The sequence below is a fragment of the Phalacrocorax carbo genome, chromosome 11 (assembly GCF_963921805.1).
Source record: "Phalacrocorax carbo chromosome 11, bPhaCar2.1, whole genome shotgun sequence".
NCBI lineage: Eukaryota > Metazoa > Chordata > Aves > Suliformes > Phalacrocoracidae > Phalacrocorax > Phalacrocorax carbo.
Window position 1 is genome coordinate 511,138 of NC_087523.1, and position 17,710 is coordinate 528,847.

General features: G+C 45.7%; 1 protein-coding gene across 1 annotated transcript in view; it reads left to right on the top strand.

Moving 5' to 3' along the window:
- The first annotated feature begins 474 nt into the window (after positions 1 to 474).
- Positions 475 to 17,710, top strand: part of MSN (moesin) — a 44,189-nt gene continuing 26,953 nt past the window's right edge. Inside the window, exon 1 of the mRNA XM_064462755.1 lies at positions 475 to 630. Coding sequence (XP_064318825.1) covers positions 619 to 630 — 12 coding nt within the window. The 5' untranslated portion in view covers positions 475 to 618. The remainder of the gene's footprint in view (positions 631 to 17,710) is intronic.

The following is a 17,710-nucleotide window of genomic DNA, read 5'->3' on the forward strand; positions in this document are numbered from 1 at the left end:
AAGGGCTGAGGAGCCCGTCGCCTGTGCACCACCCGAGCGTGGCTCAGGCCGAGGGGAAGGCGAAACGATCTACCCCGTAAGCGCTGTGGTGTTACTCACACCAAATAGCAATATTTTTTAAAATCACGCTTTTAGCAAGGACCAGAAGTCCCAGTGGCACCTGATGTGCAAATAAACTACACCGTCCAGGGCCCCGGTGGGCCTCGCCGCTGCCCCCCTGGGCGCTCCCCGCCCAGACCGGCTGGCGGGGGCCGCTCCACGGGGCCGCCACAGGCGCTTCGCCCCCCACCCCCCGCGGCGAGGCCTCCCGGAGCCTCGACGGCGACGCCCGGCCCGGCCGCCCTGCGCCGCATGGCCGGGCTGGGCCCCGCTAAGGAGGCCGGGGCGGGGGCACCGCAGCCCCAGCCCGAGCGAAGGCGGCCGGGAGCGGGAACGGGAGCGGAGCGGGGCCGGGCCGGGCCGGGCCGGCGGGCGGGCGGGGCCGGGCGGGGCGGGGCCTGCGCCGAGGCGGGCGGGCGGAGAGGCGCGGCGCGGAGTCCCGTTAGAAGCAGCGCGGAGCCCGCGGAGAGCCCTACCGACGCAGGAGGAGCGACCTGCCGTGCCCAGTCCGCCGGGAAGATGCCGAAAACGGTGGGTGTCGCCGGGGCGCAGCGGAGCGGGGGGCCCCGCCGCGGGGGCGGCTCTCGGCCGCGGCCGAGCGGGTGTGGCGGCGCGCGGGCCTCGCGGCGGGAGCGGGCGGCGGCCCGGGGGGGCTCTTCCCGCCTGGGCTCGCGTGCGGCCCGTCCGGGAGTGGCTGTGGCCGGCGATGGAGCCCGGGAGGCGCCGGTGGCCGCCCGGGGCGGAGGGAGGGAGGAGGGGAGAAAGGAGGGCGCCCCGGGGAGCGCGGGCCGGCTCGGCGCGGAGCCGCCCCTCCATCTTGTGCTCCCCTCCCTCGGCGCTGCGCGCCGCTCCCTCCCGCCACCGCTGCCCGCCCGAGAGGCCGGGCTGGGGCCCCGCCGCCGCCCGCCCGGGGGTCCCTGCTTGCCCGGGGGTCCCCGCCTGGGCCGCGGCTGCCCTCGCGGGGTGGCGGGGGACAGCTTTCTGCGGGGCCCGGGCCGCCGGGCCGAGCGGGGCCCGCTGCCCGCCCCGCTCCCCTCGCGTCCTGGGCGCGCCCGGCTGCGGAAGGCGTGCTGGATGAAGCTTTCTAGAGCCTGGTGGGGAGTTACTTAGTTCTATGGCCGCCTCTCGTGTGCTCTGTAGCGAGGAGAAGTTGGGGTTTTCACAACTTGTATTTAGTCCGCCCGAGTTGCTAGGGAGCCTTGTCCCAGCTTGACTCGAAGTATTTCTTGGCTGGGGAGATCTTTAGTACTTCAGAAAGTCTGGTCAAGTCCGTACTTGACTCTCCTCCTCGCGGCAGGAGTTCGGTGACTAATGAGGACCATGGTTTTTTTCCATTTGATTTCTCCTGGTTGGAGTAAAAGAATTGGTCCTAGCCCTTCGTTGATAAAACAGGAAGGAGCAGGCTGGAAGGCTCTGGATGTTTCCTCCCTGGGAGTGATCTGAAATGGCCTAAGAACATCTAATGTTTAAGCGAAGAGCCTGTGGTTTACATAAAGAAGAGCAAAAAAAAAACCCAACCAAACCCAACCTAAACAAAAGTAACACCCCTATGCAAGTGGAAGTTGAAATGGACTCCACCCTGATTTTTTTTTTTTACAGATAGTTTAGTTTTATTACTTTAAAATAGATACTAAATGCCTGTTTAAGTTCTGCTTTCCCTGCTGTCTTAAATGTTAGGTCTCTGAGACAATAGCTGAATATTATTTTTTTTAAACATCAGTATCTTAAAGGATATCAAGGTCAAGCTACTTAGAGGTTAAAACAGTATGTTCTGAAGCTTTAGAAAGGCCTTTTTTCAAACATCTGCAACGATTGGTGAAGACTTACTTCCACAAAAAAAAAGAGGCAACAAGTAAAATTAACAGAAGTAGCTCAGGTTAGGGGACTTCTGTTTAAAATGCAGTTGAGACCTTTTAGCCAGAGAGTTTGCAATTTTTGATGAGCGATTACTTTTAGTGTGAATCAGCAAAGAAATCCTGAGTGTGACACAGACGCTTAGCAGGCAGGCTTCCCGCGAACCACCTGAATCCAAATGTGACGATACTGCGCTTGCTACGAGGTCCTCATGGCAGCCTCTGTCTGCAGACACGCCCTAGGCCGGATTCATGTTCTGACAGAGCAGTTCTGCTTTCAGAGCTCTTAAAAACTGGAACAGATAAAGAAATGCAAGCGCTTTGCTGTGACAGTACATGGCACACCGCAGAAAGCAGTTCAGATGTTTGGGCCTGTTGAGGTACAGAGCTGCAGGCCTCCTGCTGTATCAGCCTTTGGTTTCCTGCCCTAGTTGCAGACCCAACTGAAATAATATTTTAAACATTATTTCTTGAGCTGTGGTTTGCAGGAACAGGATATGCTGGCGTAACTGTGTAATCAGTTCTTCATGTGAAAGAAACAGGACTACTAGTGTGCTAGCTTAAGATTTGTTAATAGCTACTTAACTAGCAAAACAGTAAAATGCAAGTGACTTTCCTCAATCAAGGTCAAATGTGGGTGAAACTTGAGCAGTTAGATGTAGCTATATGTGGGCTTCATCACAAAAATAAATCCATTGTGAAGAAGACAGATGGAGGAAATGTTCCAGGGAACAGTTCTGGTTGGGCAGGAAAAACGTTTGTGTCTAAAGTGTTTGGTAGCTCTTATCATTCATCTCAGCAAGCTTACAGAACATGCTGCTGCGTGGCTTGAGCAGCAAAACCTGTTGAGTTCCGAGTCCGTGCTCCTCGTTAAGCTAGGCTAAATGTTAACACGTCTAGCTAGAGATTGCTGTTTCGTTAAACGAGACTTGCTACAAGTGGCACGATGCTTTGGTGCGCTATTAATAGGAATCCAAGATTAACTCTGGTAACCTTTGAACTCGTGGCACATGATCTGCTGTTGTGAAGTGTAATGCCCGCATGATTGGGGGCTTTGGTTGCTGGAGGTCTTGCAGGCTATATAGAAAGTCCACTCTGGATCGGCCTGCTGATCCTGCCACACTCTCCACAGGAAGGCTTCACTGTTTTATCTAGAGTGATCTTATAGTTAAGCAAACCAACGCTGGGTTATAATTTTTTTTTGTTCTGAAAAGTCTGCAAGCGGTAAACAGTTAAAGCACACACCGAAGAGGGCATCTTATCCCCCTGCTTTGCATTGCAGAGGGGTGGAAGTAGTTGAGTGCTACAGTGCCTCTTGCAAGCCATTGTCAAGCTCTGAAGAGTCTCTCCCAGAGTTGTGAGATGTCAGTTTATTGGCCATGAGTGGGTTCTGATCTCATGCTTACTGACTAGTGCACTGAGTCATTTCGGGCTGGGCAGAGCTGGAAGTCGCACTCAGTTCTAAATCCTGGTAGAAGTGAATGAGCTGTCATGTTGATGGCTAGTCCAGACCCCATAGTTAATTGCTTGCAGTTTAGTATTACAAGCCCCATCTTAGTTGGATTAGTGGGAGGGACCTTTTTTGTACCAGTCATGCCCATTTAATGGGCGGATACTTTGCTTTTTCTAATAGCTAAAAATACAGTAACATTTCTGTTTCAGGATTCATGAACTATTTTGCCTTGGAATATAGTTTCTTTGTGGTTATAGGAATGGCTAGGCTACTGAACTTGAAACATGAGCAGCTGTCGTATATGAGATGTGGATTCAACGGTCCTATCTCCTATCAGTAGGGCTTGAGCAGTTCTGTTTTAAGTAACATAGTGTTCACTCATTGTAGAGAAATGGATTGAATCAGAGCTAATCTCATGACTATAGAAAGCATCAAACTAAGGTGTAATAAAGTTTGAACTTCTCCCATTGTCTTAGCAGAACTAAGTGTTTCTCTCAGTATTCAGAAAATAAGTCTCCAGGTTTCTAGGGCAAAGTGTTACTGCAGAGAAAATCGACTTGGACTAGCATGAGGACTTCAGCACAAAATAACAGTAAGATGCATAGGTCTCAGCTCTACAATGCTATTTAAGATTTTTAAAAAACGTCTTTTCTGCTGTTGCCTTTTCCCTTAATACTTTCTAAAACTCAGTGTAGCAATAGCCGTTAGGGCTGTCAGGGACCCTGCCTGTAGCTTAAATTGGTGGGCCTAATTCCCAGCTGGACTCCAGAGGTCCTTGAAGTGTATCTTCCTTTGTTCTTTGGAACTGCATAGGTCTGCTTAGAAGAAAGGTAACTGAGAGACTGGGGTAGGTGTCAGGAGAATCCTCTGGATAATTAGTTTCTTGATGTGTAGCTACTTGCTACCAAATGCTGTGATAAGATGGCAGCTATGAGCAGAGCGCTACAATTGTTTGGGTGATATTTCTTTTTTTCCTCTCCTAGTGGAATTTACTAGAGGTCTTGAAAGCTGAGGGAGAAGGGTGGACAGTGACAGAAACCATGACTGGTAACAGATGGACACTTTTCTTTTGATGCCCTGGGTTTGATCCTGTTGTGCTGTGAAGGAACACCAGAAGCATTCCAGATACCTCATGTCTTATCTGAGGACCAGCTCTTTGGTGTTAAATCTCCTCTTCTCCCTCAGTATAACTTGGGAAGCTTGGCAGCACTGATCAAAGTTAGACAGGCTTTGGTATGACATGGCTGCTAGCTTGTTAGGCAAACTCAATCCATTGTACCTTTCTTCTAACGCTACTGGATACATGGATTTGCTGTAAAAAGGTGTGCTTTATACAGAAGGCTGTGTTGCCCCTGTTGGTGAATTTCAGCTGATTTTGTTCTTCACATTGCTAAAACATCATGAGTGTAGTGTGCAACCAGGTAAAATACTGGACTGGTAGATGAAGAAGTATATGTAGCTTTATACCTACCATGGGATTTTATAAACCAGGAAGGGCCATAACACCCTAGCTTTTATTGTATTGATCAGCTCAGTTCCTAGATTCTGCAAGAATAGCAAGGTTTTACCTCTTGTGCAGATGAAGCGCTTCAACCTGGTAGTGAGCAAAAACTTCTTTTTGGTACTTCTGGGCCTTCTGTGTTAAACAGGGAGTTTAAAGAATACCACTGATAAGCTATATCACTTTGTTTTTACGTTTTACACTGGTAAAATCTTGCATAGCCTTCTTATGGCAAGGCTTGCACCTAACTGGCAGTGCTGTGCAGAAAGCATCAGTTAGAGTGGCTTCAGGCTGTAGTAAGCAAGAACTATTCTGAATGCCCGATATGAGTTGGTAGTTGTGATCCAGTTCTTAAAACTTTAATGTGACAGTGTTAGGCCTGAGACTGCCTATCGTACCAGAGGTTCTAGAAGATTAAATGTGTTAGTTGAGTCCTTTATTTTGTTTTTTGACATCTTCATTTGTTGCTTGAAGCAGATGAGCAAGGTGAGGCGCATGCAATAAGAGAAGCCAAAGGAAAGCTTTAGATTTGCTGCTGCTTCTGTAACAACCCTGTGGGGAGAAGAGTGCCTAATATCAGGGCATGGTCATCACTTGCTGCTCGCAAATATCCTGTCCCTATAACATTTACAGGCCGTACCTTTTTTTGCACTTGCAAGGGTTGCAGCACTTGCCTTGGGGTGACTGCTGCATCTGATTAATCACCCCTGAAGGTTAATTAAAATTCTTGCTCTTCTCGTGAGGATAGCTCATAAGATGTCTTAATATGGACGCCTTTTTTTGACAGGAAATGGCACCGTTGCCTCTAGAGGAAACATGTTTCAGTTCTTTTATGTCTCATGTCTGGTCTGAAGTGAAATCCTCCTGCACAGAGCTCGCGGAAGTCCCAGGGTAGCGACATGAAAGGCAGCTGATAAACTGAAACGGAACGATTCAAACGCCTCCTGCCTTGGCTTCTTGCGAAGCCGGGCAAGCAGGGGGGCGAGGACCCTTCCCGCGTTGCTGCGGTCTGCAGGGGTTTGCTGATCGACTGACACTTCTCGGAGCAACCCCTCTGGAAGAGGTAGCTCTGGCCCGGCTCCAGGTTATGGGGGAAACTGAGTAACAGCTTCCCCTCGCCTCGTCACCTCCCGGACGCTTTCCTGCTCTGGTGCAGCTCAAACCACCTTATTTGGCTGACGACGTTTTTTCCCTTCCCCCCTCCCCCCCGCCGGAGGCCAGAGGCCTCCCTGAATTTGCACAATAAAGCTGTTATCTGTGTTCAGTCGCTGCTCTGAGGGCTACAATGGGGTCTGCTTGAAAGAGGGCTCCAAGATCTCGGTACCGACGCCTCGGGTCGCCCCTCCTTCCCGGTGTCTTGTTTGTCTGTCTGCTAAACGATTATACTAGAAATCAACATCACCCTGTGAGGAGCCTCTCTGCTGTTGCAGACACACTATTGGAAAAGATGAAATCCTTCCCTGCCCAGCAATGATCCAGGGCAATTAACTCATGTAAATTAAGAGCACTAGTAAGCAGCCAGTTAATTGCTTGCTTTCCCTAGGGGAGCTTGGGAACAGCGGGGATTTGCATAGTGCAGCCAATAATACTGTATCAGAGGAGTTTGTTTTTATCCCATCTGAAACTTCTAAAGGAGGCTGAAGTCTCTGGATTCATGGAAGGCGGCTCTTCTGGGCAAATCTCTTTGTAACGCCCCTAGGCTGTTTCTAGGTGGAGCGTTCAAGTGTTTTAGAAGCTGTGGGCATAAAACCCACCCTTCTGACTCCAGTAGCTAATGCTGGCTCTTACTGTAATGTTTAAAAGATTGTGCAGCAAATACTTGGCAGCGATGTAGGAAGAGACAGTCACTGCCTGGCTTGGAGGCTATAAAACCACAGGATCAGCTGCAACTGTTTGGAGCTTTAAAACCTGAAACTGCAGAGGTTTTGGGCCTTATCTTGACAAGAGGCAATTATGGCTGCAACAGCTGTGGATATGTAGATAGGTGATCTAGTGCTGCTTCCTTCCTGTGCAGCTATGAAAGGATATATTCACTGGTATGGATGTGTGGCCCCCCAATGGAGTGCTGGGGCAGTCAGAAATTCCTGGCCTTTGTGTAGCAGCTTGTTGAACTTTTAATAAATGGGGATAAAACACTATTTGAAGAGTGTTTAGTGGTATGACTCCAGCAAAATGCTTTTTCCTAGTTGTTCCAACATCTCTGAAGCTGTAGTTGTTCTGAGGAACCTATTCAAAAATACAAACTTTGGATAAAGGAATGATGCTCGGTTTCATCCCATTCTGAGGCTAAGAGATAGGGGTGTTTGGCCACGCTAGGTTTCTCTGCCTTTGGCCATTGCTGATAGACGGATAGCAATAGAGGCACTGGGGTGCCCCTAAAGGAGGAATGAATAAAAAAAGCTCCGAATCTGATCTGCTCTGTATAGAAACGTGCAGCTAGGCAAGAATGAGATGACAGACTCCTTTCTCTGCCAGCAGTGATTCTGTGTAGAGAAAAATGAAGTCTCAGAAGAGATCAGGAAGAGGGTAACTGAAGTAGTGAATAAGAAATGGCATGGTATGTGTGGTCCAGAGCGATCTATACTCTCTTGCAAGTTTCTAGCACTGTTGGTCAACTTGTTTCCTTCACAGAGGAAGGCTGCTCAGGAGAACAGACTGCACTGCACTGCACTGGAGTGTGAATACTGGAAAACCTTGGGTTTTGTGGTTTTGTTTTTTTTTTTGGGGGGGGGGGGGGGGGGAGTGTTCAGTCAGTGGCAGAGAATCTTGCGTGCAGTGTATTGGAGAACTGCTATTGTGCGATCATATGCCTTCCTATGTTCTCCAGGTATTTTCTTTTTAAAGCAAAACTGATGACTTCCTGCAGCCGTGAGCCATTCTTGTCCATCTGAATATCACTGTTTTGCCCTCTTCTCTGTAGTAAGTGCTCAACATATGACTCAACATTTTTCCTCTCTGGATTGGGAGACCTAGTTATGGTGGGGAAGTGACTAAGTACAGGAAAAATCTGCCATCGCAGTCTGATCAATCACTTAGTCACACCATTTAATAAATATATTTGGTTTTATGTAACACAGGCTAATAAAGCATGGAATTTTGGGCTAAGTCTTTCCTTGCCATAGCTTTTTAAACTGTATTGAACTCAGCTCTCTGGTATTAATTCTGTGCTTCATTAAAGTGCAAAAAATGAGCTGCCAGATAAATAATTAGGGTGAAATGTCAGGGCTCTCAACATCCCCCACCCCCCAGAGGTGTGGCTTTTTGTTCAGAATGTCTCTTAGAATAATAAGGTATAATAATGTCTTTTCAGGCTGGCTTCTGGATAGACAAGAGGGTTCTGGCTGCATGGGTTTTTTTGGTGTGGTTTTTTTTCTCCGTTAAAATTCAGAACGTGATCTCATCCTAAAATGATTGTAATCCTCAGGACTTGCAGAATGGCAGAAAATGGTTCTGAAGGCATTCTGTAAGGAAGTAAGGCAGTTCCGCTGTTGACAAATTTAAGCAATATCAAGTTGCCCAATAAAGTGGTGATACAAAACCTGCGTGATATTTTGTGGTCCAGTACATCCTCTTATATGAAAACAATCCTGTTAGTGTGACAACTCACTGGCAACCTCGGAGTTCCAGTTAGAACTAATAGAGAAGGAGGGATTCATACATAGTATTGAAAGTAAGGGTTTACTTCCTGATCCATTAAGCACACTTGAATGAGTTGTTGACCTGTTCATATGCAAGTCAGCAAGAGGCATATGGCACAGAAGTCTTTGTATGTTTAGAAATGCTTCCTCCCTGCATGGGAGAGGTAGTTCTTGCAGAAGTTGACCAATGGTGTATCTGTGCAGGAAAACTGACTTAAGTACTAGTGCTCCAGATACTTTTCTTTTTTTCCTCTTCTTTACTTTGCTAACCCTAAAAAAAAATTATGACCATTGATCAAGAAAGGGTCAACAAAACAAAATTGTTCATAAAAGGGTAATAATAAATATGCTTAATATTTATTTCAGTTGCATGAAGAGGTTCTAAATTGAACTTAAGCTAAAAGATAACTTCTACTCTCATCCTTCCCCTTATTTTAAACAAAAATTTTCATCTGCCAGCATGTTGGATATTAGAGGAACGGATATAGTTTCAGATATGTTCACTTGTTTTCTTGGTGAGTTTCTTCTTGCTTTTGTATTTTATCTTGAATATGGAACTTCAAGGTTGTTAGGGTAGCTTTCTAAAGGTGGAAACTGGAAAGTTACAGACTCTAGTGAACTTGTTTTTTGTAGCTTCCTTCAAAGGAGTTGAAGTGTTTTTCTATTTTAGGATGGGTAACGCTTTTAACTTCTGAGGAATTTTGTCGTGTAATGAGATTACTTCCTGTTCAATATGCCTGCAATATACAAATGTTTTTTTTTCCTTTTTGTTGGGGTCTAGAAGAAATAGATAGGACTACCCATCACAAACTCTACTTGGAACAGAATATTTCAGTTGGAAGGGACCTACAACAATCACCTTGTCCCAGCTGCCTGACCAGTTCAAGGCTGACCAAAAGCTGAAGCATATTAAGGGCATCGTCCAAATCCCTCCTAAACACTGTCAGCCATGGGGCATCGACCACCTTTCCAGGAAGCCTGTTTCAATGTTTGAACACCCTCTTGGTAAAGAAAGGTTTCTTCATGTCAAAGTTGAACCTTCCCTGATGGATGCAGCTTTGAGCTACCCCCATGCGTCCTGTCCCTGGATCCCAGGGGGAAGAGCTCAGCACCTCCCTCTCCACGTCCCCCCCTCAGGCAGCTGCAGAGAGCCATGAGGTCGCCCCTCAGCCTCCTTTTCTCCAAACTAGGCAAACCCAGGATCCCCAGCTGCTCCGCACAGGACATCTCGTCCAGCCCCGTCACCAGCTTTATTGCCCTCCTCTGGGTGCGTTCAGGCACCTTAATGTCCTTTTCAGGTTGTGGGGCTCAGAACTGCCCACTGCTCAAGGTGAGGCTGCACCAACACTGAATAGAACGGGATAATCCTCTCTCTGGACTGGCTGGTTATGCTGCGTTTGATGCACCTCAGGATGCAGTTTGCCCCCTTGGAACCAGCGGTGTGCCCTGGCAGCCTGCTGCCAGCCAGCACTGCCGGATCCCTTTCTGCACGGCTGCTCTCCAGCCACTCCTCTCCCAGGTTAGACTTGTGCCTGGTGTTACTCCACCCCAGGTGCAGAATATGGCATTTGTTTTTGTTATATTTCATGCAGCTGATGATTGCCCAATGCTTCACTCTATCTAAATCTTTCTGCAAGGCCTCGTGTCCATCAAGAGTGTTAACAGCACCTTCGAGTTTGGTATCACCAGCACACTTGCTAATGGTGCATTTAACTTGTTCAACCAGATGATTGATAAAAATACTGAACAGAAGTTGGCCTAGGGTTGAGCCCTGAGGAGCACCACTGGTGACTGGCTGCCAACCAGATGTAGCCCCATTCACTGCAGCCCTCTGAGCCTTGCCATCCAGCCAGTTCTTCACCCACTGAACCATGAACCTGCTCATCTCACAGTTGGACCACTGGTCCAGAAGAATGCTGTGAGGGATAGTATCAAAAGCCTTAGTAAAATCCAGAAAAACTACATCTACCACCTTGCCTTCCTCCATTAGGTGGGTGACATAATGTCCTTCACAGAAGGGTATCAAATTAGTTAGGTCTTCTCCTTTGTGAGCCCATGTTGACTGTACCTGATGAATACATTGTCCTTTAAATGCCTTTTGGTAGTGCCCAATTACTTGGTTAATCTAGTTAATATCTGACCACTAAAACAGATCTTCTAGTCAAGAAGCAAAATTGCCTGGAAAGCTGGATGGGTTGAAAGAAACTTGCTTGTATTGTAGCTTATAGTGCAGCTGGGACAGTAGAATACGTAGTGCCTAAGCAATAACAACACGAAAAATCATGACCGTTTGTGTGGGGGTTGTGGTTGGTTGTTTTTTTTAAAAAACCCAAGTTGTCCTTTAGGGATGATACTAGGTTATATTGCTCATTATATTCATGTGCTCCACTGAGTTTTGTTTGACAGCATTCATTAATGGAGACACTGCACAGCATGTATAAGAAAGGTGTTGCTTTTCTAGCTCACCGTTTTTAACTACTGTTATGTTACATACCAAATGTTAAGGTAAGTCTGTCCTCTGAGATGAGGTCAAAAGGTTAAGCACCAATATCTATTTTGCCCACATCTGGTTATTTCATTTGCGCCTACATATATCTATATGTTAAGGAAACAAAAGTGGACTAGTTCACTTAACTTGATTTATTGGGTAGATAATGAGAACTTTAGGTGAGAGGTATTGAATCCAGTGTCTGGCTCTATTCGGTGCTCTGTGGCTACAGCTATCCTCAGTGAAAAATGAGGATCTGAGCTTACCTCAAGTAGAAGAGTGTTATATTTCTGAAAATATGCTGTGTGAGCAGTTGGATTTTTGTTGCAGTATCTGTATTTTTCACCAAGGGGCACTCAACATGTGGATTTGTTTGCATTGGTGAAATACAGGAAGCAGAGTGCAGTAGAATGATTGCTCTAGGCAATATCCACAATCTTCTAGAGAGCCAGAAGCCGCTGTATGAACGCACTATTACACGACTGCTCTTTTTGTGAGCTGCCTCAAAAACTGTAAGGTTACTAGTAGCTTGAATAATGGGGCCAGAAAAGGCTAGTATTACTTAGAATACCTGAACGCTCAGAGCCCGTGGTTGGGAAGGTGGTGGGCTTTAAGGGTGTTCTTATTCAGCACCATAAAACACTTTATCACTAAACCAAGAAAATACTTGGATAAGCAATGTGTCTTAGTCCTCCAGCCTGCAGCTCCGTTGTGCTGCCTTTCTTAACCGAACCGGACTGTAACTCACTTTTTCCTGGGATACTGAGATGACATGCTTTCCTTACTGCTATAATATTAGTCCCTTGCTCCAAAAAGCAAGGAAGGAGCCTCTGTTAACCCGAACTGGGTCTTCAAAAAATCCAAAAGTGTTTACTGCCTGCTGATGTAATCTTCTATTTTTCGTTTGTTTGAAACACTAAATTGCACTTCAAACTGACAGTATTCTGACCCAGCCGTGACAAACCGGGAAGCAGTAAGTTCCTGCAGACTCGGAATTTTCTTACTCTTCTCTTAATGACTTGCTGCTGCAAGTGTTTTAGGCTATGTGAAATCTATAGACACCAATGTCTTCTGCTCCCATGGGCACAATGTATACCTGGGGTGTTGTGGTCGCAGCCATCAGGAAGTGAGTTAAAGCTCAAAACCCCTGAAGCTGTTGGTTTTTTCACTTTATGTTGCTCTATGGTTTGTTACTAATACCGCAAGTTGAAGGTTGACTGCAAGCTGCAATGCAGTGTATTACGCTTAGTTTGAATACCCCTTTGCGCACCTAACAGAATAGGGTAGAGATCTTTTTTTGAATGAGGATATGTCACCGTCTTCAGCTGTAAGAACATATCACTGTAGTGTGTCTATCAAAAGGTAGAGCAATAGAAGGACTAAGTAACTTCCAAATTGCTGAAAGATCACAGCAATCAACTGAAGATGAGATGTCCTAAACAAGACTTGCTTCGGCATCATAAACAGGAAATATGCTATCTTAGTGTTCTGAGAAATGCTAAATAATCGAGTAGAAGTCTGACAGAAGGCTGTCCTGCTGCTCCTTTGCTGCTTCAGTTCTGACAAATTCATTACAGGCTTTGTTGTTTGCTCTGTACTTGGTTCACCTCTGTGCAAAGTCTCTTCTACCACTAAGCACACTTTCCCGCGTGAAGCTAGCATAGGCCAGAAGGTGTTAAACTGCGAGAGTCCTGAGGCAATATGTATGGATGCATTTGGTAGTTGCTTCTTACGCTTATAGCACTGTTTCAGAACATGGAGCCCTGTGGCAAACTGGGATTAGCTTTGCTCTATAGCAGTTACTAGAAGTCTAAGGCTTTGTTCTGTTCTTTAAATTGTGACTCTGTCTCTTTGTAAACTGTAGACAGCTACACCCTTTAACTCCAGTCCAACAGACATGAATTACGTTCATGTAGCTGTAACTTTTTTTTTAATAGACTTTGTGAGAACACCCTGAAAGATTAAAGAAGAAATACTCTGGAGTGGAAGGGGTAACTGTGGTTTTTTTATATTAAAAAAATAAATTTTGTTTTTTTTCTTCAGTTTAGTTAGGCTTTCTGTGGAAGACTACATGATGCAGAATGTTATTTATTTTTGCATCTGAAATGGTCTAAGTGATACCCTCCACTATGGCTGGTTTTTGACTGCTTGGTCTCGTGATGTCTGCCTGATCTGTAGAATGTCCAGATATCATCTACCCTTAATTCTGTGCATTGAAGGGGTGGTATGTGATGGACCTGTATTTAAAAGGAAGACGTTAATAGATATTGACCACTGGGATTCCTGGGCATTTAGCAATGCTTTCGTGTGTGCATCTAGATCCCAGGTGATAAGTTTATCAGGCATACTTTCCAAATAGCCCAATTTCAAACAATGTATTTCATACATGAGTGTGAACTCAAGAGCATGTATTTAGTTGCAGACTTTAAATGAACTAGAGCAACTTGGTTGCATGTTTGAGAGCTTTGATTTGCTACCACTGTAAAGTTTTGCTTCCATCTGTGTGTTCCTCCCTTGCACTGCCTCGGCTAGTCCCAACTCAATAGTGCATCAGTTCTGTTAACTCAGCAGAAAACTGGGTTAATGGCATGTGAACATGTGGCTTGGTGAGGAATAAATCTCACCAAAGGGTTTTGTATCAGGGCTACTGCAAAGATAAAGCAGGAATGCCTGGGAGTGAGGAATATAGTTGCTCAATAGCTTGGCTCATCTTGTCCAGCTGTACCCAAAAAGCCATCTCACCCTTCTCTCTTCCTGTAATCCAAGCCAGTAGCAGCGCCGCTGTGCCAGTGTAGTGAGTGGGACCAATGAAATGGTTCTGCTGGAAAAAAATAACAGGTGAGTTATCCTCAGTCTGATTCATTCTTGGTCCCGCCTGTGGCATAGTCGTGGAGTGCTAATATGAACCCAGAGAAGGCAGTGGGAGGACGCAGGCTGTTGGGGATGGTTTGCCGTGGCTGTGAGACCACATCCTGCATGTCCTAGCACTGTTCTCTGCCGCTCCCCGAGCAGCTCTGTGCCTGTTTGGGAGCCTTTTGGGACACGGGGTTCTGTGTATCCTGGTGTTGTAGCTACTCTCCTCTATATTAGGAAAGCTCAAGTGCTTGAACTAAATGGAGCTTAAAATAACAAAAGGTACTTCAGCAATAACAAGCCGGTCTTTTATAAACTAGGTACAGTCCCAACAGAGCTATTTAAAACCTAAAATAGGTTGGTGGAGAGGGAAGCAAATGTGGGTGGGGAAACTGAATATTAAAAAGAAGTGTAGAACTGAGCCGTTTCAGGGAAATCCTGCATTTTAGGGAACCATGACCTAAATAGATATGAAAAGGCAGCCAGCCTAAATGAGACCCTGTACAGAAAGGAAGTTGCAGGATTTGTCTAGCTCACTGGAAATGATAAAACTGAAAATCACAGGATGATGAAACAGCTTTACCTCACCCTTGACTGTGCCTGCAGTTAAATTTGGAGGGATGGCTCATAGTCTGGGCAGTCAGATCCCACAGTAAGGCTGTGTTCTAGCTCCTAGAAGTCTGGCTATTTTTCAGATATTCAGTGAGTGCTGTGAGCTGGCCAAGAACTTGTTGTGCCACACCCAGGCAGTGCTTTGGATGTCTGTAACAGGCAGCCCTGTGTTCAGCTGTACCTCTGATTACCAGTGAGCTGGAATGCTAGGTGTCTTGATTGAAGAACAGAGAAGCACATGAAACAGATAAGCATGCTTCTGACTTGTTCATCCAAACATGAGAATCCCTTGTAAGGATGAGCTCAGTCACAGCAGTTACCTTCATGCTGTCTTCCCTGTGAAGTCTCTTGAATAAGTAGAGTGTCTGAGCATAGCTTTTTTGTTTTATTTGCCCTCAATTCCAGGTTGCCTCTAAAACAACTATCAATTGCAGGTGAATTTAGAGACCTTTACATAGGGAATGAGTATTTAGTCTATTAGCTCATGAACCTTGAGTACTTAATGTACATGTGGTGCCTCTGTGCAGGTCACACTTGTCTTGTTAGCATCCTGTCTTGATGTTGTTTTGAGCCCCTTCCAGCAAAATATCTGCTTGAAATTTTGGCAGACATCCACTGGATGCTAGGTTTGGAAAGCTTATTTGGCTGTCTGGAAAGGCATCATGGCTGCCAGGCTTGTCTACTTAACCCCTTGAACTAGGTCTTTGCAGCTGGTAAACAGTACTGGGAAATCCCCTGCCTTTGGAATGAAACTTGGGAGGGAAGAGCTGGACTAACGGCACATGTAGGGGTGGGGAAAAAGCTGCCCTCCAAGAGTCTTCTCAGAAAATCTGAAATGCTTCCAGTGGTGGTGGGGAGTGTTGGAACTGGTTTGCCTGGTTAAGTTACTGTGGGAGAAGCCGGGATTGTAACACTAGTGTGTGGTTTACAGTTTAAGGGTCTGGGGCACAAAATACTTGTTTGTAACCTGTGAATAGAACTGCCTAGGAGGGGCACATAATAGCTGCAAGGAATGTCACCCATGCCACTGCTGGCATTTCAAACACGCCCACTGCCCTGCTGACTGACTTGAAGAGCTTTAGGGATGTGGTTAAGCTCAGACATGTGAAGTGCAACTGCCAACCCTACGATTAGGGTGCAGAGGCCATAAGAGGCATGTGCTATTTCTCCAGAGAATAGCACCTTATAACAGGCACAAAACAGGTTTTTACAAAACAACAACAAAAAAACCCCAAACAAAACTCCAAGCTACCCCGAATGTAGAAGTTGAATGATGGCAACTGCATGTGGCTAGATTTTTCTTAGTTTTACCTTCTGATCCAGATGTTGTGGAAAAGGGGCCAGGGTTTCTCCCCACCGTTTTTTAATATCCTTCTGGGTTTTGACTAGTAAAGGATGTTCTCTGTAAGAAGTGCAAACAACAGGTACAAAAATAGTTATTCTAAGGGCCTCTCCAAACTACCTCTAATGAAAGAGCAAATGGTAAGGTTAATGGCTTGGAACAGCTACAGGAAAGAAAAGGGAGGTGCATGAGGAATCTATTTATGAGAAAGGAAATGGCAAAAATAGAGGAATTGATCCATTGCACAAGGCTGTAAGTTGTGTAATAAGTGGCATACAAGTATGTGGACTTGACTGTAAATTTGGGGATCCACCCATGGCTTCGTTTACTGGCTTAGTACTCTCATCTTGCAACTCCTTTTGTCAAACTGAAACTTGTTTGTCCTCTGGACAGGATGGCAAGCTGCTAGCAGCCATGGTGTTGAAACACCCCTGGTAGGATGTGGCTACTATCTCCTTGGTTGAGAAGGAAGGAGTTACATTCAAGTAGCTTTACCTTGGGAACAAGTCATTAATGTTTTTGAAGCCAGGGTGTGTAGGGGGTAGGGAGTTCTGTCTTTTTTATTGTTTTGAATTAATAACTTTGTAGTAATCTTCTTACGAAGTAGAACTATTTTTTTTTTTTTCTGAAAAAGTTGCCTGCTCAAATCGGATCACTAATTAAATTGGGTAAATGATGCCTCCAGAGTTCTAAAATGCAGAGTTCTCCAACCTATTAAGAAGCATTGGCATTACTCCAACTTTGCATGGCTCTGCATTCTTGCATTACTAGCGTGTGCTCGCTAGTGCTAATAAAGAAGGCAGCTCTGGACCTTTGAAACATTGATTTTTGAAAAACTGAGAAGTTGGGGAGGGGTGGGTTAATGAAGGCCGCTGAACTAAGGCGCCTGCAAGTGTCAGCTCCTTTGCATAAGGAATAAGCCTTTTTGAAGCCCTCTGAGCTCTATGATTGTGGTTTGAAGGAGACCTCATTTTTTAGATACTATCCTTGGGAGTAATAAATCTGATTCTCTACCACTTGAGGGAGGAAAAAAGAAGCCCTAGTTTATATAAAGATGCCTGAAGTAGGTTCTGTGACTAGATATGAGTAACTGATCTCTGGACTGATGGACATGTCCTGTAAGGAGGACCCCTCCCCCCCAGGCTGTGCTTAGTTACCCTGTGCTCGGGCATCTCTGGATATTAGGTGTTGATCAGTTGCAAAGGACTTCAGCACAATGGTAGATGTGGCTTCTCACACTTGGTCTTGAGAACCAGAAATGTAAAAAACAGTGCTGTGTTGCTCTACTCAGTAGGCATTACCTTTTTCAGTGGGAGCAAATGTCTTCAATGAAATTGATTTTTTTTTTTTTTTTTTAATGGGAACATTACCACTGCTGTATGGAAGAATTTTATGTTGCTTATTGTTGGGAGATGATCAGTCCAAATTCAACTCAAAGTAGTCTCTCTTTTGTTAACAGCCAAACAAATACATACTTGGGGCTCTGACACTACAGTATCACAGGGTTTATATTAGGATAAATCACTTGGTTTCCTTTTTGAAACTGACTCCTTTAGCATTATATTTTGTACCAGCTTTTTAGAGCCACCTCAGTCAATCTCTTCCCTTTACTTTTTTCAAGAGTAGCAGTTGGCTCTTTCAGCCATGGATACCCTGTCAGAAAACTTGTACAGAAAATGGTGCTGGAGTGGACACAGAATCAGCTTATTTTGAACCCCTTTGTTAGAAACTCTGGGCTCTTCCAAGCTCAGCATGGGGCAGAGGTACTCCTAAAAACTTCCATGTTGGTCACCAACTGCTGGAAGATTTTCTTAATGGCCAATGTGCTGCAACCAGCTTCCCTCCTGCGCCATGTTAGTAAATTGGTGCTG